We start from the raw sequence: 24,058 nt of genomic DNA, 5'->3' as shown, positions 1-24,058 counted from the left end.
AGGGTGTCCACAAAATACAGTTAAAAGCCTTCAGCTGATTCAAATCGCTGAGTTCTGATGAATATTAAAACGATAGATCCTGATTCTTCTATTTTAGCTTCCCTTCATTGGCTCTCTGTTAAATCCAAAATAGAATTTAAAATTCCCTTTCTCACATATAAATCAGGGTTTGAACATGTTTCCACTGTAAAATTCAAGCACTTTTCAGGCATTTTCAAGGAAAATATTCAAACATTTCCAGCACCAAATGTTGGAGAAGTCTGTATCTCTGTGTGCCTTTTCTTCAATTAGCTATATAACCAGAGCACACAGAGCCTTTCCTATGTGAAGGGAGCCTATCAATACTCTAAAATACTGTGCAACTTATTAAAATTCTGCAAGTCATAGTATTAATATGAAATGAAGCCCAAAAGACAACAAAGGTAATGCACACATAACGGAACATTGCCAAGCCACAGCTACCCTTTGCATAATAAACCCATTAGCTAAATATTAACTAACCAGTAGTTTGTTTCTCACACTGATTTTATGAAATGGTTTTAAGCCATCCCAACAGTTACTGTTTCAGTTATTTTCTGGGAAAGTAACTGAAACAGTTGATGTAGTCAAACTGTGAGAACGGAACACACATTCCTCTGCAGGGCTTGCTTGCATTAGTATAGATACACAGACACTTAAACAGGAAACATTTGTTGGTAAACAGATAAAGCCTTTGGTGACTAACTGATACCCGGAAGGTTATGGCCAAATCCTTGCATGGGAGGGCCTAGTTGTACGGTATAAAAGTGAAGGAGCCTAAAGATCGGGGCTCTATTCTTGGACTCGGACTTCTGCACACATATCTCCTTGTAAGAAGCCCCAGCGCTGGTAACTGTACCTTTTCTTTAAATTAATAGAAAAAAGTGCTGAAGTCTAGTTAAACTTATCTGTCATTATTAGTGGATTCACAATTGATAAAAAAAGAAAAAGAAAGTAAAGTTCAACAAATGTGTGTTTCCGCCCAGTTACCTTTGCGATATTCCACATAGGTATCACGGAAGACACAAGCAACATAGTCAGCGGCTGCAACAACTAAAGGTAAGGAGATAACCTTTAATACACCCGTTTGTTTTGTTCAAAATCACTAAGACTGTGTTGTTGGTTTCTGAAGTTAATTATTTTTGTTAAAAAATAAAGGGCAGAGAAAAGGTACAGATTAATGGTTATGTTTGTGGATATCTCTGAAAAAAAGTGCGATCTTAAGGGTTGAAACTTCGAAGGGTGTAATTAACCCTTAAAGTTTGTAAGATCTCGGAGAGTTGGTTTAGAGCCCCATCCTTTGGGCTTTTGTGTGACTTGAGAGTGCTCACTCACCCATCACGAAAAGCTGCAGGTCCTTCTTGCATATGTTGCAAGCAACTACCTGAGGGTTTGGTCATCGTTTCAACCATGTTTTCTATCTAGTGTTTTTCAAGCCAGTGGTCATTAAAACGGCAACCGCCTGGCATGCTATTTTCTCCCGCTCACTGGAGACGTGCACAACTAGCAAGACACAGTTATGTGCTTAAAATAGGTCTGCTTCATAGCTATGCCAGAGGGAGCCGCCGGTCCAGCAGCTGGTCTTTTCATCAAGTGATCTCTATACTGCTCACATGCTCTGAGCAGCTGTGAGGCTTTCTGAGACTTGACGACTTTGTTTTTCTTCATAAAACTGTGCAGTTAGAATATCGGGCACTTTGAAGAACTTTATATAGAAATCAAGCACATTCCAAACCTTGAAAATACATTAATATTCAAGCATTTGTATAGCACTTTATCAAGTCCCCAGAGACCCCAATGCGTCTTACACTACAATTAGCCATACACCCATTCACACACTAACAGTGGTAGGCTACACTGTAGCCACAGCTTCCATGGGCAGACTGAAAGAAGTGAGACTGCTATATAATCAGCACCACTGAGCCCTCTGACCACCATCAGCAGGCAAGGAGGGTGAAGTGTCTTACCCAAAGACACAACGACTGAGACTGAAACTAGACACCCACCAGCTCCTAACAGACTACTTCGCTCTCAGACTGCAGGTTTACTGGTAGTATCTAGAGTTTCTAAAAGTAGAATGGGAGGCAGATCTTTGAGCTATTAGACTCCTCTCCTGTGGAACCAACCAATTCCCCTTAGGAATAACAAAACTTGTGAAAATGTCTGGATACAAAACAACCAAAGAATACTAAATGTATCACTGGGTTTCATCGCGTGATCTCACATTTAATTCTTGGAGCAACCCTGGGTGTAGCAGCGGGGCGTAGTGGAGTGCTACCAATGTAAATCAGGATGGTGGCGAAGGGCGGAGTGAAGTGGAGATGGACCCTGTGTAAAACGACTGTGAACCTGGGTGGTACCCTTTGCTCTGACCAATATTTGAGAAGTGTATAAAACCTCTTTTCTCCATAGTTGTGTTGATATGCCCCATCAGGATGTAACACCTTATAAGATTGATGCTCAATAATAAATAGACATCATAGCAATGTCTGATTTTCCTGTTGCAATAATCACGTTGGTTAGGCAGCTTGGGTGTGAATGGTATCCCAACAGGACTATTGATGTAAAGCAAATGCAGATGACTTATTCTGATCCCTTTTTGGTGTACAAAAGGAGAAATGAGATAATTGCTTGTTTGTGTTTTGTATTACCACCAACAGGGACCAATTTGTGAAAGAGACCAAACTCTTTTCTTCCACTATCATGCAGATTAACCAGATCACTATGCTTTCAAGATTTATAACAGAAATGGTTATAAATCTAACAATAACCTACTTGCCTAAATTCTCAAACTGTCTTACAGAAGTACAGCAAACAGTTTAAGTTTTGTTAAATTACCATGTTTACCTATAATGTAGTACATGTGTACTTCTACCATAAAGGTCAACATTGCTCCACCAAATAAAAAACAAAAAGAGAAGGTCCATCAGAATAGTATACCTGTCCCAAAGATTTTTACACTACCGCAAACATAAGATTCAAACACAAAAAGAACACTTGCATTTCTCTGTCTTCCTAACTGTGAAAGCAGCAGTACCTGTGAGGGGTGCAGGTAAGGCTCAGGGGAACCCAGGTTGGTTTGAACAGAGAGACTCTTCTCCAGCAGGGCCTGAGGGAAGCTCAAACGGTCAAAGGTACTACGTTTCCAGCTGTGGCAATCGCCTTGGGCTAGCGCCTCATCCTCACTGAAAGCCCTCACAACTGGTCCTGGCAGTGGAAGAGGCACTGCCCCATCGCTTTCATATCCATCTTTGGAGCCGCTGCATTGGATCACTCCTCCTCCCTGACCAGAGTCCCAACTGCTCCTCTGTTTCATGACCTGCTGGGCTTCCCATGCCAGCCTGGCCTGGGCAAGCATTACCTCTGATCCTGTGCCTGGGAACTCCTCTGTCCCGCAGTGCCCCAGCTCTTGTGGAAGGGATGGCTTGCGGCTCTTACGTTTTCGGTTGCCACTGGGGGAGAAACCACCTGGCCCAGCTGTAGAAGAGGAGGACAGTGAGTGAGTCTGACAAGATGTCCAGGAAATTGAGTCTTCGTACATAAACCTTTGACCTGCCTCTCTCCCCTCCCCACGATAGTCCAAAAGTTGGCGGGGATCTCTAATCAAAGACTGGCTATGCTGCAGAGTATAGGACCCCCCATATGAACCACCAAATCCTCCATTAGTGCCATAACGCTGCAGGCGATCAGCAGTCTTGAAGCGCGGACTGGAAGATGACTGTTCCACATACACTAGCTGCTTGACATATTCCTTTCCTACAGGACTGTACTCCAGGCTCTGAGTTTTTTCTGAACATTTCTGCCTTGTCAGAACCAGTTGTCCATAGGATGACTGGCTCTGCTTAGGGGAGTGGTAGAAGGGGGCTGGAGACTTCCGGGAAGGTGACTTATTTGAACCATAAAGGGAAGAATCTGAAAGGTTCATATCAGTAGGAGGCTCTTCATAGATGGGTAGTTGCTTATAGTCAGATGGTGGCTCCTCATACAGCGGGGGCTCAAAGGCGTAGCGAGGTGATGGAGGCAGGGACTCAGCAGAGGGACGTCGGTGGGTTCCACTACTGCCTAGCTCAGCCCGCTTCAGATATGGAGACTGGTGACGGTCAGAACAGTGAACAGGGGAGCCATTAGGTTCTGAGGGGGCATTTCCTCCGGATGAATGGCGATTTCGCGAGACGTTGCCCCCTCCAGGAGTTGGGGATTCACTGGGTGAGTAGCCATTTCCCTGATGAGCCAAAAAGCTGGGCTCTCTGTCGGTCACCTTGATGAGCATCCGCTCCTTTGTACCAGTATTCCAGCGGAAAGAAGAAGTCCTGAATAGAAGTGAGAAAAACCAATTACACATTTAAATTAAGTTCACAAAAGTCACAATGTCAGTAATTATAAAGAATTTTCCATAATGAGAGAAAGTAAAGTAATATCTTATGTTGAGCAAACAAAGACCTATAAAATAAGAATCAGACATTTTTTAGACATTGAATTTATAACACTGAATTTTTATCCTGTGCAATTATGTATGTGAATTTATGTTTTGTACTTAAAATTTGCCAGCAAAAATTCACCTGCAAGAATTCGCCTGAAAAAATTCACCTGCAGAAATTCACCTGCAAATGTGACTCAAGCCAAATCAAGCAGCACTCGATTGAGTCAAGCGTCTTTTAGCCAATCAGATTACGCTTACGCTATTGCCTTGGGCAGAGGCGAGTCTCTTAACAGTGTACTGGATAGTGGCTTGAAGAAGATCAGTGATGAGATTTTTCTGCCAAAAATATATTATTACAAAACGGCAGGTAATTAACACCCATTTGAGATTTTTTTTTTTTTTTTCATCTAATGGAACTGAATGAAATGTTTGACTGACCTGATGACAGCTAGTGCCCCAACCCTGTCCGCAGATGCTCTTGTTTTGAAGTGACCGGAAGAAGCAGCAACATGGCGGCGGCAAACCCGAGAAGTTCTTCGGTATGTATAGCATATATTATCTTTCAAGTTTTGCTTTTTTGTTGCAGGCGATTTTTTGCAGGCAAATTTCTGCAGCTGAATTTCTGCAGGTGAATTTTTTCAGGTGAATTCTTGCAGGTGAATTTTTGCTGGCAAATTTTAAGTACAAAAAAAATTTACATACATAATTGCACAGGACAAAAAACCAGTGTTATAAATTCAATGTCTAAAAAATGTCTGATTCTAATGAGACTATTTTACTTCCATACAGTGAACAGTCACTTTCATTGACTTTGCAGCAGTTCCTCATACTGAGCATAAATGTAGAGACAGTGGAGAGGAAAACTCCCTTTTAACAGGAAGAAACCTCCGGCAGAACCAGGCTCAGTGTGAGCGGCCATCTGCCATCAATGTTACACTGTGAAAAAAAATGTTAGGTGACTTTGTATACAGTAAACCAAAGGTTTTAACTGTATATTTATACAATATGTCATTCAAGTAGTAAAAATATTTATAGCACATTTTACATTTAAAAACTGTTTTACACAATCCGATTAAAACTACAAAAATACAATAAGAATTAAACATAAAATATAGTTTAATTAAGTCAGTTTCAAGATCCACAGGAAAATTATTAAACGAAAGAATAAATAGGAAAGCTTGTCTGAATAAAGATCTGACTGAGGACTCAGCATTGGTCAGCAGTGTTAGTACTAGTCAGTAATGTTCACAAGAGCTTGAACATCTGAAATGGCAATTGTAAACAATATCCTACACTGAATTCTGAAATAAATATTCTTTTGTTCACACAAATATAAAATATAACAAAAATCTAGAAGAGAAAAACCTTCCCAGGTGGTGATGGCCTTCTGGAATTACTCCAAGAGCATTTCAAAGACAGTCACAGAAGAACCCAGAACATCTTAAGGTTTCACTTGTCTCAGTTAAAGTCAGAATTTGTTTTTCAATAAATAGAAAGAGAGACTAGGCAAAATAGCATCCATGGGAGAGTTCCACTGCCAGAAACACTTCTTCAGGACTTGGACCACTTGCTGTAATTCATAACCATGAACTGTGCTCTCTAGCAGAAAATCTGAAAGGAGAATGTCCGGGAGATCCTTTTTCTGACCTTGCTCAAGATTTCCATCAACATGATAATGGCAAAGTGACCACCAAAAAGTAAACAGTAACAAACAGCAAATCCAAACTGAAGCTCACACTTGTAGTAGAAACTTGTGAGAACCTGTAGCATTCTACCCTGCTGACCATAGAAAATATGATACAGAAATACACACTAAATCAAATGTACATACGTCCATAACGGATATTATTGCTTCTACTAAATCTTGTCTACGTTTTTGCTATGAAAATGAAAGTGATTTTTTTTTTTTCAAACATTTGTTTTTACTTTAATTACATATTTTTATTTGAATGGGTGCTGAATTGCATTCTACTTTTGCCCTAAGTTAGATAATTAAAATGTCATATAGTAATTGTTTTAGCTTTTTCTGCTGGTAATAAGAACCCTGTGCCTTCAAAAATTTTGCTCAGGGATCAAAAGACGCATCAAGCATTTTTCTTAGTACTGTATAGAGTTTCAATATTTTGTTTTGTGACAACCATAGAATTGATCAAAACTAAAATGAAAGTTTTAGAATAAAGTCAAACTCTTCAATCTTATTCAGGTGCTGGGGCTGGAAGAGTGGGCCAGAACTCTTCCACAGTAATGTAAAAGACTCACTGAAACGTTATAGAACTTTGGCACCACAATATGCAGGTCATTTCCTGTCAATACCAGGTTTGGAGGCATTTATGTCTCTCACAGACCATAAACATTCCTGTTCACTTTACTGGTAGTGCTTAGCTTAGGCATAAATTTGGGCTTGGATAGCAGTATGTTTGTCTTGTGTCTCTTTGTTAAGAGAGGGAGCAGAGTTTTTTTTGAAGGATGTACCCTGGCTTGTATTCAACCTGCAGATTATACAATCTAATCCTTGCTTTCATGCTGAACACAGAGGGCTGTCTGTGCCGAGCATGTATAGGACAGCAGGCTTCAGTATAGGGGAAGCCTCAGCAGATGTAGACCCAGGTCAGAGCAAGAAAGGGACATAAACAATATAAAATGTTATTCTAGTACAACCTTCACAAATTATGCATTACAATCAACACTAGAAAAGCAGAAAAGAAAAGATTTGAGAAGAAAAACAGCAACAGCTTAATTCCTTTAGATACAGCAGGGCTGCGCCTCACCAAACCTTCCTCTTAGTAAATAGCCTGATGGTCACTTGAGATGGTGAAGAAGAGATCAACTGGATGGAAAGAGATAAGTGTGAAATTGATTGCTGCATTCACGGTCCTGCAATTCTAAATACTTTCACAGGCAAATCCTGTGGGATACGCCTCAATAGTGGGACTCTGTAAGGGTCTGTGTAGTTGCACATATTACTATGCACACATTAATGTGACAGAGGAAAAAATGGATTAGGCTTCAATGAGCTCTGCTATGAAGTTTAGTTTTTCTCCTCTGTCCATGTCCATCTTAATTTCAACATTTTAGCACAAAACTGCAGGTCCTTCATGCATTTTTTATATCAAAACACATAACTTTGGTTCAACTCATCATTTAGAAGCCATTTTTCTTGCACTCATTGTTTACTCTTCCATGGTGTTTCCTTCTCATGTTTGGATTTTTGTGAAACAAGAAAACAGCCAAAAAGAATGCACACAATGCATATGTAAGGGTATACACCGGACACCCTTAAATATGATCCTGTGTAACACCAGTTGCACAGGATTATGTTTTCTGTATGATTTCTGTATGATTTTTCAGATCATACAGAAACTGCTGACCACGACCACTGGTTGGGGAAAACAAGGGGAGGAGGACTCTGTGTGTACGTAAATGAAGGTTGGTGCACAAACTGTGGTCTGATAAAATGCTACTGCTCTGAGGCTATAGAACTTATGACTGTGAAATGCCAGCCATACTATCTGCCCCGGGAAATTACTGCGGTGTTCATCACCATTGTAGCGCCTTGAGTGTCTCGTTGCTGAAAAGTGCTATATAAATAAACGTACCTTACCTTACCTTACCATTGTTTACATCCCACCGGGTGCTAATGCTAGCACCAAGGGCGTTTTTAGTGTCTCAAAACATTGGGGGCTTTAGCCCAAACCCAAAATATTTAAATTTCCATAAAAATGTATAAGTAATTTAAAGTTAAAATAACATAGATTGTTCCAGTTCTCTGTCTCGACTGGTTTTAGACTAAATATAAATTATTGTGAATCAAACAAAAAAGGTTAACAATAATTTTACTTGGTTTTTATTTTTGTTAGAAGCTGAATGAAGGACAAGGAGAAACAGAGTTTAGAACTGATGAAAAAAAACATTTTGCTGAAACAAATAATGACATACTTTGAGGTATTTAGAAAAAAACCTAATCTGAATTTTTGTTGACAAAACATTTTCTAAAACTCAGAGATATTTACTTTGGGCCACATAAATGTGCTTCTTTTGTCATCTACATAATTTACCTTCTTAAACGTGACACTCTCTTCAAAGTGCTCAACTACTAAGGCTCCAATGTCTTAATTTCTTACATTTCAAAAAAAGGAAACTGGTATAAAGTTGATTTTCTTAAATCTTAGTCAAATGGTAAAATCCTAAAATACATTTATTTTGATTATACCAATAGCTTTCAAAATATTTTATTAAAATTGTTCCTTCTTTTATGAACCTGTTCTCTTTTACCGCCATCTTTTCAGCCCTTCATTCCACTTCTGAAGAAATTTGGCCCCCCAAAAATAATAAATGAAACACAGTCTTTTGTTCAGCACTGAGCATGTGAGACATTAGTGCAGTTCTTACTATTAAACACTTTGAGAGGAAAGGGTGTTAAGTTGTGGTGTTTAAAATATAGCGTAGAGTCTCATCCTGGACCATATCACTACTATTACAATTATTAATAACTGTATACATATGGTATGTATGTCTCAACTTCAGTAAAACTGTATCCTTGTTTAATTAGTTCAGTTTATATAATATTACATGTGTAATTCAGAAAAATAAAATATTTAACTAATTAATGGTCCACCTATGATTAATTGCTATGATTTATTTCTTAATTATACTGCATATTTAAAGCCAGAGCTGTATGTTTAGAATCAGCACAAAAGATATGAAAGAGAATGGGGAGGCTTACTTTTGCACTTTTTACTACATCTTACTGGAACCAGGAGATATTTTCCTGATTTATTAATCAATGTTTTTTTCTGTCTACATGTACAGGTCCTTCTCAAAATATTAGCATATTGTGATAAAGTTCATTATTTTCCATAATGTCATGATGAAAATTTAACATTCATATATTTTAGATTCATTGCACACTAACTGAAATATTTCAGGTCTTTTATTGTCTTAATACGGATGATTTTGGCATACAGCTCATGAAAACCCAAAATTCCTATCTCACAAAATTAGCATATTTCATCCGACCAATAAAAGAAAAGTGTTTTTAATACAAAAAACGTCAACCTTCAAATAATCATGTACAGTTATGCACTCAATACTTGGTCGGGAATCCTGTGGCAGAAATGACTGCTTCAATGCGGCGTGGCATGGAGGCAATCAGCCTGTGGCACTGCTGAGGTCTTATGGAGGCCCAGGATGCTTCGATAGCGGCCTTTAGCTCATCCAGAGAGTTGGGTCTTGAGTCTCTCAACGTTCTCTTCACAATATCCCACAGATTCTCTATGGGGTTCAGGTCAGGAGAGTTGGCAGGCCAATTGAGCACAGTGATACCATGGTCAGTAAACCATTTACCAGTGGTTTTGGTACTGTGAGCAGGTGCCAGGTCGTGCTGAAAAATGAAATCTTCATCTCCATAAAGCTTTTCAGCAGATGGAAGCATGAAGTGCTCCAAAATCTCCTGATAGCTAGCTGCATTGACCCTGCCCTTGATAAAACACAGTGGACCAACACCAGCAGCTGACACGGCACCCCAGACCATCACTGACTGTGGGCATTTCCTTCTCCCCAGTCTTCCTCCAGACTCTGGCACCTTGATTTCCGAATGACATGCAGAATTTGCTTTCATCAAAGTACTTTGGACCACTGAGCAACAGTCCAGTGCTGCTTCTCTGTAGCCCAGGTCAGGCGCTTCTGCCGCTGTTTCTGGTTCAAAAGTGGCTTGAAATGTAGCCCATTTCCTGCACACCCCTGTGCACGGTGGCTCTGGATGTTCCTACTCCGGACCCAGTCCACTGCTTCCGCAGGTCCCCCAAGGTCTGGAATCGGCCCTTCTCCACAATCTTCCTCAGGGTCCGGTCACCTCTTCTCGTTGTGCAGCGTTTTCTGCCACACTTTTTCCTTTCAACAGACTTCCCACTGAGGTGCCTTGATACAGCACTCTGGGAACAGCCTATTCATTCAGAAATTTCTTTCTGTGTCTTACCCTCTTGCTTGAGGGTGTCAATAGTGGCCTTCTGGACAGCAGTCAGGTCGGCAGTCTTACCCATGATTGGGGTTTTGAGTGATGAACCAGGCTGGGAGTTTTAAAGGCCTCAGGAATCTTTTGCAGGTGTTTAGAGTTAACTTGTTCATAGCTCGTTTAGAGACCCTTTTAATGATATGCTAATTTTGTGAGATAGGAATTTTGGATTTTCATGAGCTGTATGCCAAAATCATCCGTATTAAGACAATAAAAGACCTGAAATATTTCAGTTAGTGTGCAATGAATCTAAAATATATGAATGTTAAATTTTCATCATTACATTATGGAAAATAATGAACTTTATCACAATATGCTAATATTTTGAGAAGGACCTGTAGAACCAGGTGCTGCAATGAGATACAATGTGTTAATCTGAAGAACTTTTAATGCGTTTAGCTACGTTAAATGAGCCCTGTTCGAGGCGCTAAGTGTATTTTTCGGGTAATGGACGAGGAAGGTCAACGGCCCTGGAGTGAAATGCCATTTTAGACTTCTCCAGAATGGAGTCCGTCTCTGTCTGTGTGTGTAGTTGCGCATTCGCGGTGCCGCAAGCGCGCAGATAAGTATTTTTTGTCTTCTCCTTTGTACTCATTGTCAGGTTAGGTGCAGTGGGAGGTGATTATATGGAACACAAGTGAAAAAAAACTAAATAAAAATGTGAAGTCCAATAATATTTTGTGTCTGCATCTTTTTAATACTTCTAAATTTCTTCTATCAAAACGTCCGTGGCTATTCAGAAAACATCCAAGCCCAGGTCTAATGCCTGGCTAGCACCATTAGCCTGCTGCAGACAACGGAGGTGTTCTACGTTGTTGCGGGGGACTTTAATCACGTGAAACTGAGGGAGATAACACTCTAGACTGTGTACACTGGTATTAAAACATCTTGCTACCCATCCCCTGGAACAGGAGGAGGAATTTTATTTTTATTTTTTTTCTACGTTCGTAGCTCTACGTTTCCTGAGTTAAGCATAGACGTGTGGTGTCCTTTAAAACATCACACTCTTGACTAAAAGCTGATATAAACCACTTATATGAACACTAAACACAGTTGAAACAACAATAGCTGAATCAGAAAGTAATCATACTTCACAGAATGCTGTCACCACAAATCTTGGTCTCAGCAGACCCCGCGCCCCAGCTTCTACACTCTCAAACAACATATCTGCAGACAGCAGAGACCTGACAGATTCTGAAAATATAAGTTTTGTCACACTCTGCCCAGGGATTACTCAACCAGCAGCAAAATAAGTCCAGAATTATCACCCACGATTGAAAACAATAATCTAAAACCTTTCTTACCTTCGTAATTTGCTCACCCAATTGTATGATACTTTGTTTCGTTTTCATTTTTATTGGGTAACTACATTTCCCAGTGTGCTTTGAAAACGGTCACATTCCTGGGTTTCCAGTTTATGGCGGACTGGGTGGTCGCATTTTCCTAAGCTCTCTAAGAGGTCCCATGATGAAATTTGATTTCTGAAGCAAACCCAATATCACATACTTCAGAACCAGTACTCAGCTTGGAGAATGAAGAAAAGCAACAAATTTTCAGTTCAAAACTAAACTTTCCTTTATTTATTTTACCACAAGGGGACTTAAAGACTCACTTAAAGGAAAAGCTGTTTTTTTGATTTGGACAACAAAGCCAGTTGTACATTTTTACAAGAAACTCTTTCTGATGCATTTGACTTGAAGTTCTGGTCACAATGGGGAGATAAAAATCTCTTTAGTCAGGGGACGAACCGATCGGAGCTGCCATCGGCTGGAGCTGCCTTCTGTTTTCACAGATGTCCTGGCAGGATTTTAATTAAAAAAGCAGATAAGGATGGACATTGGGTAGCCTGTGTTTTGGAAGTTGATAATGTTCCAATAATTTTGCTAAACATTTATGGATATGATAACAACCCAAACAATATAAAGCTGTTACATCAGATAACATCAGTAATTACTCAGTTAAATGCTAAGTTCCAGACTGATCACAATATAGTCGGAGGGGACTTTAATTTGACTCCAGATGAGTAGTTAGATCGATGGCCTTCATTGCTGTTAAGAGAAACCAGATTCTTGAAGAATTTGTTAATAATACGAAATTGACAGATGTTTGGAGAATGTTACATAGTGGAGTCAAACAATTCACCTGGCACAAATCTAATGGTCTAAGCAGATCACGTGATGATTATTGGCTGGTATCTGGTGCAATTCTATATTATGTAAATGAAACAAAGATGGCAAATTGTCCTTTGAGCGATCACTCCATTATCAATTTAAAACTGAAAAAAACAAAATAAAAGTAGCAAACCTAAAGACAATTGGAAATGTAATTCAAAACTGCTTTTAAATTTAGAGTTCTGTCAATCTATTAAAGAATGTATCCTAAAAATAAAAAATGACAATACTATTGAATCACCAATACTTAAATGGGAATACTTGAAATATAGTATTAGAAAGCATTCAATTAAATTTGGAGAAGATTCAAAGAAAAAAATTAAAGCTGAGGAAACAATGGTGGTTCTTGATCTTATGCCACTTTACAGTAAATTAAATTGGAGTGTAGAGGATAAAGAAACTAAAAATAAATTGTAATTTACATTGGATGAGTTGTACATGGATAAGGCAAAAGGTGCCTACATAAGGTCCAGGCCAGGTGGATTGAAGAGGGAGAAAAAAATACTGTCTTCTTTTGCAACTTAGAAAAACATAGACAAAAACATAATTCAATTTAAAGTCTTATGATTGATGGAAGAGAATATTCAGAGCCCAAATGAATTACAGAAGTATTTAAATTCTACAGTCATCTTTACAAATCTTCACACATTGAACAAAAGACTTCTATCCTTTTTCGTTAAAGGTAAAAAAATTCTTCCTGTTATTAATGAAGATTTCAAAAAACCCTGTGATGAAATGTTTAGAATTACGTAATTTGACCGTGCAACAGTAAAGATGGCCTCTGATCGCTCCCCTGGGCCAGACGAATTAACAGCTAATTTTTATAAACATTTATGGGAGGATTTAAAACTCTTGTTGTGTCAGTCTATAGAAGAATACGTTGTCAGAAAGGAACGTATGGAAGCAATGAAACAGGGCATTATAAAACTAATCTCAAAACCAGGGAAGGATAAGAAAAACTTTAATAAATTTAGACCTATTACACTTTTGAACACAGACTATTAGATCCTCACAAGAGCTTTGGCAACGAGATTAAAATCTAGCTTATCCGAACTAATTAGTCCTACACAATCTGGGTTTTTAAAAGGAAGATCCATCCATTAAAACATCCACCTGGTTCAGGACCTCATTGATTATAGTAAGGTAATTAAGCATGATGGTTTTATTTTGGTTTTAGATTTCCACAAAGTATTTGATTCTGTGGGATCAGGCAACAAATTGAGACATTTTGGTTTTCGAAATAGTTCTGATATGATATGATTATTGCAACAAAATATTACGTACATAAATGTCAACATGCAAAATGCTGTCCCTCTTTCCGTGCTCTCAAAAATTACCTTTGAATGCATTATAAAATGTTTGAGAAAGATGCAGAACAATAGTGCCAGAAAATTGTGCGAGATGATACATCTTTTCTAGTTATTTTCCTCTTAAAGTTGTTTATTTTCATTTTACTTGTTTTTATTATTCAATATATACAGGGGTTGGACAATGAAACTGAAACACCTGGTTTTAGACCACAATAATTTATTAGTATGGTGTAGGGCCTCCTTTTGCGGCCAATACAGCATCAATTCGTCTTGGGAATGACATATACAAGTCTTGCACAGAGGTCAGAGGGATTTTAATCAATTCTTCTTGCAGGATAGTGGCCATGTCACCACGTGATACTGGTGGAGGAAAACGTTTCCTGACTCGCTCCTCCAAAACACCCCAAAGTGGCTCAATAATATTTAGATCTGGTGACTGTGCAGGCCATGGGAGATGTTCAACTTCACTTTCATGTTCATCAAACCAATCTTTCACCAGTCTTGCTGTATGTATTGGTGCATTGTCATCCTGATACATGTCACCGCCTTCAGGATACAATGTTTGAACCATTGGATGCACATGGTCCTCAAGAATGGTTCGGTAGTCCTTGGCAGTGACGCCCCCATCTAGCACAAGTATTGGGCCAAGGGAATGGCATGATATGGCAGCCCAAACCATCACTGATGCACCCCCATGCTTCACTCTGGGCATGCAACAGTCTGGGTGGTACGCTTCTTTGGGGCTTCACCACACCATAACTCTCCCGGATGTGGGGAAAACAGTAAAGGTGGACTCATCAGAGAACAATACATGTTTCACATTGTCCACAGCCCAAGATTTGCACTCCTTGTACCATTGAAAGCGACGTTTGGCATTGGCATAAGTGACCAAAGGTTTGGCTATAGCAGCCTGGCAGTGTATATTGACCCTGTGGAGCTCCTGACGGACAGTTCTGGTAGAAACAGGAGAGTTGAGGTGCACATTTAATTCTGCTGTGATTTGGACAGTTGTGGTTTTATATTTTTCGGATATAATCCGGGTTAGCACCCGAACATCCCTTTCAGACAACTTACTCTTGCGTCCACAGTTAATCCTGTTGGATGTGGTTCGTCCTTCTTGGTGGTATGCTGACATTACCCTGGATACAGTGGCTCTTGATACATCACAAAGACTTGCTGTCTTGGTCACAGATGCGCCAGCAAGACGTGCACCAACAATTTGTCCTCTTTTGAACTCTGGTATGTAACCCATAATGTTGTGTGCATTTCAATATTTTGAGCAAAACTGTGCTCTTACCCTGCTAATTGAACCTTCACACTCTGCTCTTACTGGTGCAATGTGCAATCAATGAAGACTGGCTACCAGGCTGGTCCAATTTAGCCATGAAACCTCTCACAATATGTGTTAATATAGGAGATTATACATTTTGGGTACAGGCTCTTATTTTGTTGTATATGAATCTCAGTCGCTGTACTTGTTGAGGTGCATCATGTGACCTTGATTTGTTTTTCTGTGTTTGATTTTCTGTATCATTGTGGTGTTTTTGCCCGTGTACAGCGCTTTGAGTGCCTTGTTGCTGAAAAACGCTATATAAATAAACTTGCCTTGATTTGACTCTTGAATGTACTGCTTGAATCAAAGTAGAAATTTATTATTAATCCAACCTACCTGTATTTACATGTATTTACTGACTAGAAACATTAATAACAGATTGGAGTAAACAAACAAAAAAATACTAAAAACACGTGATCTACTTTTACTTATCTCAGGCTCCCAAAGAATGGGTAAGAGGGAAAAAGAGAAAATCCATCTGTGGCCATAAACCAAGCTGCATACAGTAATGTAAACAGTTCCACCTTGTAGAAACTTCAGTCTCTCTTGTCCAGGGAGTCACAGGCTAGCAGCATGCTCCGGTATCAACCCATAATCTCTCTCTCGATGTTGAAGTGTTGGTACTACGTTCTTTCTGCGTTATCTCTTAAAGTGCAGGTCTTCCAGTCGTAAGCTGTGCGGGCTGATACGATAAGCAACAAAGGGAGAATGGCGAAATCGCCACATCAGAAAGAAAATGTTTTTTCACCAGAATCGCTGGATTATAGCAGACAGACTGATCAACACAAACAGGGTTATCTCCTTTCAATCTCTAGAATTGGTGGTGAGCCTAGACCCACAGATGGTACTTTCTTGTTGATGTTGGGGATTCACATAACACTCCTTCTTCTTCTGACTTGACTATGGCTTCCAACCACAGAAACTCTCTCTGGTTATATCACATCTGCAACAACAGCAAATCAGCATCCAATACACACTGTATCGGACAGTGTCATGCTGACTTACAGTTCTCAAGACTTCACCTAATCTTATCAATATAAAACACATCTCACACAGAATAAAATAGAAAAAATCATCTGAAGTCCAGGACATTAAAAAATAGCAAATTTAAATTGGGCTGCATCAATCATACTTTAATAATCAACTATTCTATCAGTTATTCCCAAGATTAATCGAGTAATCAAACTAAAAAACTGACACATTATGCAGATTTTTCATGTAATTATTAGGCTTATTTTATAAGTGATCGTGATTAATAAAAAGAGGAAATGCAAGTGAATAAACAATTCAATTCATTTTCTTTTAAAAAAATTTAAATCTTATTGCACTTTCCGGTTGACTTAACACCAATACAGCGCTAGCTGTCTCTGTAGTGAAAATGGTCACAAACAAAAAAGTGCATGAAGCGTAATATTGCATTCTAGAGATTTTTTTTAACATCCATAACCATAATGTTTCTTGTAAATAAAACATTTTATTTAAGACCATCTGAGTCCTGACATTTCCTGTGTAAAGATTAATGCAGCTGAGGTAAAGTCACAGGTTTTAGTTAAGACACACCTAGGCTTTTTCCTTTGGTAATTTGGCACCTTCTACAAAATTGGAGATTTCTTGCATTTTTACTTGCAAACCCTAAAAACTTTTTTACATGCCTACATTAGCTTCTTTATAAATATCTTTTTTAAATTATCCACATTTATTTTTCATCCAAATTTTAATGAAACAGTGAGAAACTGCTATGTTTGCAGTTAATGACCACCAGGATTAGCAATTAATCAAGCAATTAATAAAGTTTGGTTTGTCCGAAAAGCACAAATGAACCCTCCTTTTCATCTGCAGAACCAGTAGAATCAAGTTATATTCAACATGCTCACATCAGTCCCACCAATCACGTGGATCCACGTGATCCAATCACGTGGATTATGCTAGGGGAGAGAAAACAACAAACACTAGGAGGCGGTAGAGAGAACAAAACCAACAGGGAGCAAAAAGGAATAAACAAACATGACTACAAAACCCAAAATAGAAACATCTAGACACAAAACCACAAACAAAATCCAAAATGTCGCACCCCGACATGTATAGACTAACAGGGCCTCAACCAGATCACTTTTAAGAACAAATATCGCTTACCTCTTTGAATATTTAGTATGTATTTAGTTTTTTGGACTTACTAATGCTCCCACTGTTTTCAAGTCCCTGGTTAACAATGTTCTTCAGGATTTCCTCAATCAATTCGAGTTTGTTTACCTCGATGACATATCAATCTTATCCAAATCAAAGAACATAAAACACATCTCCTTTTGGTTCTTCAGTGCCTTCTCGTAACTAGGTTATTTGTTAAAGCAGAGAATTGTGCATTTCATATACCATTACTCACTTTCCTTGGTTACATCCTCGAGACCCAGCAGGTGAAGACAAACTCAGAAAAAATTAAATCAGTTCTGAACTGGCCTACTCCATCTACACGCAAACATTTACATATCCTGGGTTTTGCTCATTTCGACCGTAGATTTATCAAAAACTACAGTCAAACTGCAGCTCCACTTACTCCCTTAACTTCACCACAAACAAACTTTTACTGGACCCCTGAAGCCTTCAATTAACTCAAAACTAAGTTTACTAATGCTTCTATTCTTACTCAGCATAACAGTTTATTATAATGATGGATGCCTCTGAGACTGGAGTAAAAGCAGTTCTTCTCCAGATGTCTTCAATGTGAGAGACCATAAGTTACTTGCAGTCAAACTGACTTTTGAAGAATGGTGTTAGTGGCTTGAGGGGGCAGAACACACTATTTACATCTGGACCGACCATAAAAACCTTGCCTTTCTGCAAGTATCCATACAACTTAACTAGTAGCAGTCTCGATGGTCCATCTTCTTTTCACGTTTAAAGTTTATTTCTTACGCTAAAAACACTAAGCCTGATGCCTTTCCAGACACTACTCCCCAGATGAAGAGGCTCCCATTGACACCATTTTGCCCTCCTCTCATATCATCGGTTTCCTTACTTGGGAGATCCGTGACTTGGTGCTTCAAGCGCAACCTTCTGAACCTGACCCTTATACCACGCTTGCCTCATCCATTTGGGCCACACTGATAAGTTTTCCTGCCACCCTGGCATCAGAAGAACCTTCTGTTGGCTGTCCCTCCATAAAGACGTCAATGAGTATAGATTAGTCAGCGCCTGTAATAAAACCCAAAATCAGTGGACTTCTTCAACTCAGTGGTATTATAAGAAAGTGGAAGTGATTGGGAACGACAGCAACTCAGAAACAAAGTGGTAGACCATGTAAACTGACAGAGCTGGAGCAGCGAATGCTGATACTCATAGTTTGCTGAGGTCGCTGACCTTCTGCAGAGTCAACTGCTACAGACCTTCAAACTTCATGTGGCTCAGATTAACTCAAGAACAGTGTGTAGAAAGCTGCATGGAAAGCCATACCAACCACGTGCAATGCAAAGTGTTGGATGCAGTGGTGTAAAGCACACTACCCCTGGACCCTAGAACAGTGGAGGCTTGTTCTCTGGACTGACGAATAGTGCTTCTCCATCTGGCAATCAGATGGACAATTCTGGGTTGGGCGGTTGCCAGGAGAACGGTACTTTGTTGTTCAAAGTGTAAAGTTTGGTGGAGGGGGGATTATGCTGTTGGGTTGTTTTCAAGAAGCTGGAATTGGCCCCTTTGTTCCATTGAAAGGTCCTCTGAATGCTTCAACATACAGGGAGATCTTGGGCAATTCCATGCTCCCAACTTTGTGGGAACAGTTTGGAGATGGCCCCTTCCTCTTTCAACATGACTGTGCACCAGTACACAAAGCAAGGTCCAAAAAGACATGGATGGGGGAGTTTGGTGTGGATGAGCTTGACTGGCCTCCACAGAGTTTTGACTTCAACCTGATAAAACACCTTTGGGATGAATTAGAGCAGAGACTGAGAACCAGGCCTTCTTATCTAACATCAGTCTATGACCTCACAAATATGCTTCTGGAAGAATGGTAAAAAATTCCCATAAACACGCTTCTAAACCTTGTAGACAGCCTTTCCAGAAGAGTTGAAGCTGTTATAGCTGCCAAGAGTGGAGCAATATTTAATATTAAACCCTATAGATTAAGAATGGGATGTCACTTGAGTTCATATGCAAGTCAAGGCAGGTAAGCAAAAACTTTCAGCAATATAGTGTACTTTCCAAACGATGAAGTTGAGTTATTTGCAAAAGTTATATCAGATTTGGAGCACGTAGTGACTCCCTCTGAAGTTAGTGCTGGCTCAGTTGCAGTGCTGTTGGTGTGCTTGATCTTCAGGTTTATCTCGCGTTAAGGTGGCTGTGGGTAGTAAATAGAAAAGTATTAAAAAAGCTCTGTATTAGAGAGCAAGAAGCGAAGAACTGAGGAGAACGGAAATAAACTTAAAAAGTACTCTCCCCAGCACAAGTGTAGATCATTTAGCTGTCAGTGACCAGCAAATGAAAATGTTTCCCTTGGTTCTAATTCTTAATCTATTGTGGTGAAGGTGGCAAAAAAAAAGACAAGCAGGAGCAAGTAGTTGCAGCATGGTTGGGTTATAAAATATGTAGGACATTTCTGTCCTTCAGTGGCCAGGCCAAGGCACATAGTTGCATCTGAGCAGCTTAAACCCTGGTGGTTTAAGCAGCAACAATTTAGTAAGCCATTTCTCAGATCTCATTAGTCATTATTCTACAGTATTCCTTGTTCACCAGTCATTTCTTGGCATTTCCCATTCTCGTTCCTGATTACTTTGCTGACAATAAAAAACACCTTACATTCCGTTCCTACTTCTGAGTGTTTTTCTATACGTGGGTCAAAGCTGTCTCAAACAATGACAAAATTTGAAAATTAAAAAGAATTAACAGAAATGCTTTTTTCATTTTAAAGTCATAGCTGCATATTTTGACTCATACATGAAATTGATCTTTCAAACTGACTGAGACAGATGGTACCGGGGTTCGAACGGGGAAACCCACCGGTTACATGATGAACTCTTACAACCTGAGCCAGAGTTACCTCTACTGATTTGCTCTCTTGGTGTTCTCTCCATGAGCTTCATGATGTGGTCACCTGAAATGGTTTTCCAAAGAGTCTTGAAAGAACTTCCCAGAGGTTCATTGAGAGATGGCCAAAGGTTTTAATTTCAGTCAATATTTATGTTACTATGTATGTTTTAAACTATTTAAATTGATATCACTATGTTACCTATATTGTTACCTATATTTTGAGAATGTGTTTTTTTGAAAAATATTAACTTGAACTAACTAGGCTCTCTCTTTTTCAGTTGCATATAACTGTCTAGAACGGAACGTTTCCCATATTGAACAGATGCAGGACCTGCTGCACAAACTTTCACCATCCGTTTTGCATCTCAACTTTTTTTAATCCTATACAGTTGGGTCTGAACAGCAGCTGGGCATAAACATGTAAGCAGACCAGGAATTGTTAAAGTTCAGTTTTAAGCTATTCAAAGTTTTGAGGCACCCAACAAACTTCATTTGCATTTTACATTTTGCTTTTAAAAAGGAAGCCTGATGGCTGCTGGAATTAAGGATCTTCAAAATCTCTCTGTCCTGCATTGAACAGAGAGGAGCCGTCCACCATTATGTTCCGATCCATCAAGGTGCCATGAAGCAGATGACCTGAGAATGCTCAATGTCTCCATCACCTCCCTCTGAATCCATCAGGGACACACGTCTGAAGCCATGTTTGAATTTCATGAAGTCATGATGTTATTATAATACAAAGTTCATCAGGACTTTTATGAACTGTGGATGTGACTACATGTAATAGATGTGTAAACATGTAGTATTAAAATCGTTTGCAGAATTTCTCACGTTTTTCAGGACTTGACTTTCTTGCTATTAGCTGATGCATGTGAATGTTTTTATGTATACATTATTACATAATACACATTTCTGCGTAACCATAAAGCATTTATTACAATTTTGTATTTTAATGTAATAAACATTCAAACTGTTTGGTATTGGGTGCAGTAAATCTCTAAACTATTAAAATAAGTGCTTTCATTAGGTTTAATAGCTGTTGCTGAAAAAGACCTCAGGCTAAATTGAAATCAGAAGTAGCCTTATGATACCCAAAGGGAAATTCTTAATATTTATTTGTGTGAAAAAAAAGGCAAATTATTATTTCAGTCGGGAAACCAAGCGGTCTAGAACTGCATGTCTGAACGTGCAGGACTGAAACTGCGGTTTCCGGTCTGCAGAGACGTACTATTAGATTTTGTTGCCGTTCCAGTGCAGCTGCAGCTTCCCGTAGCAGCTCTAGTAAAGAGTTGGACATGGTGATTTCCCGCTGTCTCTGAACACAATCTTCGTGCTCTTATTTCGTCTCGGGAGCAATGCACACCACTCCCTAATGTACAAGATGCGTAATGGTGCGGTCTGGGGCAGGTGAAGAACAGTTGCCTTGACCGTCACTCTCCAGCGCCGCTTGGAAATGTGAAGTCAAATTGATTTATGGAACATTTTTTGCGGGCACAGACATGAAAACGAAAAAGCATTTCCTTATATTTTTGTCTTTAGTTGTGTCACACAATGAGCAGTCTTGAAGAAGAAAATGACAGCGCAGTTTGAAAGATCTATTAGTAATTTCATTTATGAATCAAAAAAAGCAGCTATGACTTTAAAATTAAAAAGTATTTCTGTTGATATATTTTAATTTTCAAATTTGACATTTCAAAATGAATTTTGGTCACTTTTTGCTGAGACATCTTTTGAAAAATTAAATGTTTAACGTTATTTTATTTATCATTTTAATTGATTACAAATTGAGCAGTGGCTGCATGGTGGCGCAGTTGGTAGCACTGTTGCCTTGCAGCAAGAAGGTCCTGGGTTCGATTCCTGACCAGGGGTCTTTCTGCATGGAGTTTGCATGTTCTCCCCGTGCATGCATGGGTTCTCACCGGGTACTCCAGCTTCCTCCCACAGTCCAAAAACATGCCTGTTAGGTTAATTGGTCATTCTAAATTGCCCTTAGGTGTATGAATGAGTGTGTGCATGGTTGTTTGTGTGTTGCCCTGTGATGGACTGGCGACTTGTCCAGGGTGTACCCTGCCTCTTGCCCATAGACTGCTGGAGATAGGCACCAGCTCCCCTGTGACCCACTATGGAATAAGCGGTAGAAAATGACTGACTGACAAATTGAGCAGTCCTGGAGAAGAAAATGAAAATGCAGTTTGAATGATTTAATTTTATTTATGAGTAAAAAAATGCAGCTTCACTTTGAAAATGAAAAAGCATTTTATGAATACATTTTAATTTGACTATTGGGACACATTTGCTTCCACAAATATGGTGGGCAAGAAGGGACAAAATCAAATAATTAAAAGATTAACCATTAAATGTTCCATTAAATTTTTAAATGCATGATTAAATATTGTGTCCATTTAAAGAAAAACATTTTAAAGGGAAAATGGAAAACGATTGAAGAAGTCAATACTTGCTACATTAATGATGTTACAAACACTCAGGGTTGCATGGCTTTAAGATCACCAACTAACATATACAGGGGTTGGACAATGAAACTGAAACACCTGGTTTTAGACCACAATAATTTATTAGTATGGTGTAGGGCCTCCTTTTGCGGCCAATACAGCGTCAATTCATCTTGGGAATGACATATACAAGTTCTGCACAGTGGTCAGAGGGATTTTAAGCCATTCTTCTTGCAGGATAGTGGCCAGGTCACTACGTGATACTGGTGGAGGAAAACGTTTCCTGACTCGCTCCTCCAAAACACCCCAAAGTGGCTCAATAATATTTAGATCTGGTGACTGTACAGGCCATGGGAGATGTTCAACTTCACTTTCATGTTCATCAAACCAATCTTTCACCAGTCTTGCTGTGTGTATTGGTGCATTGTCATCCTGATACACGGCACCGCCTTCAGGATACAATGTTTGAACCATTGGATGCACATGGTCCTCAAGAATGGTTCGGTAGTCCTTGGCAGTCCTTGTGCCCATTTAGCACAAGTATTGGGCCAAGGGAATGCCATGATATGGCAGCCCAAACCATCACTGATCCACCCCCATGCATCACTCTGGGCATGCAACAGTCTGGGTGGTACGCTTCTTTGGGGCTTTTCCACACCGTAACTCTCCCGGATGTGGGGAAAACAGTAAAGGTGGACTCATCAGAGAACAATGCATGTTTCACATTGTCCACAGCCCAAGATTTGCACTCCTTGCACCATTGAAAGCGACGTTTGGCATTGGCATGAGTGACCAAAGGTTTGGCTATAGCAGCCCGGCCGTGTATATTGACCCTGTGGAGCTCCCGACGGACAGTTCTGGTGGAAACAGGAGAGTTGAGGTGCACATTTAATTCTGCCGTGATTTGGGCAGCCGTGGTTTTATGTTTTTTGGATACAATCCGGGTTAGCACCCGAACATCCCTTTCAGACAGCTTCCTCTTGCGTCCACAGTTAATCCTGTTGGATGTGGTTCGTCCTTCTTGGTGGTATGCTGACATTACCCTGGATACCGTGGCTCTTGATACATCACAATGACTTGCTGTTTTGGTCACAGATGCGCCAGCAAGACATGCACCAACAATGTTTCCTCTTTTGAACTCTGGTATGTCACCCATAATGTTGTATGCATTTCAATATTTTGAGCAAAACTGTGCTCTTACCCTGCTAATTGAACCTTCACACTCTGCTCTCACTGGTGCAATGTGCAATCAATGAAGACTGGCTACCAGGCTGCTCCAATTTAGCCATGAAACCTCCCACACTAAAATGACAGGTGTTTCAGTTTCATT

The 24,058-nt window shown here is 39.5% G+C and overlaps 1 protein-coding gene and 1 long non-coding RNA gene across 6 annotated transcripts in view; one reads left to right on the top strand and one right to left on the bottom strand.

Annotated features, from left to right (window-relative positions):
• The window catches only part of arhgap39 (Rho GTPase activating protein 39), a 120,927-nt gene that overhangs the window by 42,496 nt on the left and 54,373 nt on the right, over positions 1-24,058 (bottom strand). For all 4 annotated transcript variants that reach the window (XR_007039656.1, XM_047374907.1, XM_047374908.1 and 1 more), the window contains one exon: positions 3,056-4,328. Coding sequence is in view for 3 of the 4 variants with exons in the window: in XM_047374907.1 (XP_047230863.1) it covers positions 3,056-4,328 (1,273 nt within the window). In the remaining variant the exon portion in view is untranslated. The remainder of the gene's footprint in view (positions 1-3,055; positions 4,329-24,058) is intronic.
• LOC124873884 lies at positions 764-21,105 on the top strand. 2 transcript variants are annotated; one of them, XR_007039658.1, is made up of 6 exons: positions 764-867; positions 1,029-1,077; positions 4,911-4,977; positions 7,787-7,864; positions 20,557-20,698; positions 20,799-21,105. It is a non-coding gene; the product is annotated as an uncharacterized LOC124873884 (long non-coding RNA). The 2 variants fall into 2 exon arrangements; XR_007039657.1 differs by lacking the exons at positions 4,911-4,977; positions 7,787-7,864 and having other exon boundaries at positions 770-867.

Source organism: Girardinichthys multiradiatus, chromosome 9 (assembly GCF_021462225.1).
Source record: "Girardinichthys multiradiatus isolate DD_20200921_A chromosome 9, DD_fGirMul_XY1, whole genome shotgun sequence".
NCBI lineage: Eukaryota > Metazoa > Chordata > Actinopteri > Cyprinodontiformes > Goodeidae > Girardinichthys > Girardinichthys multiradiatus.
Note: the sequence above shows the minus strand (reverse complement) of the source record. Positions and strands in the feature narration are given on the sequence as shown.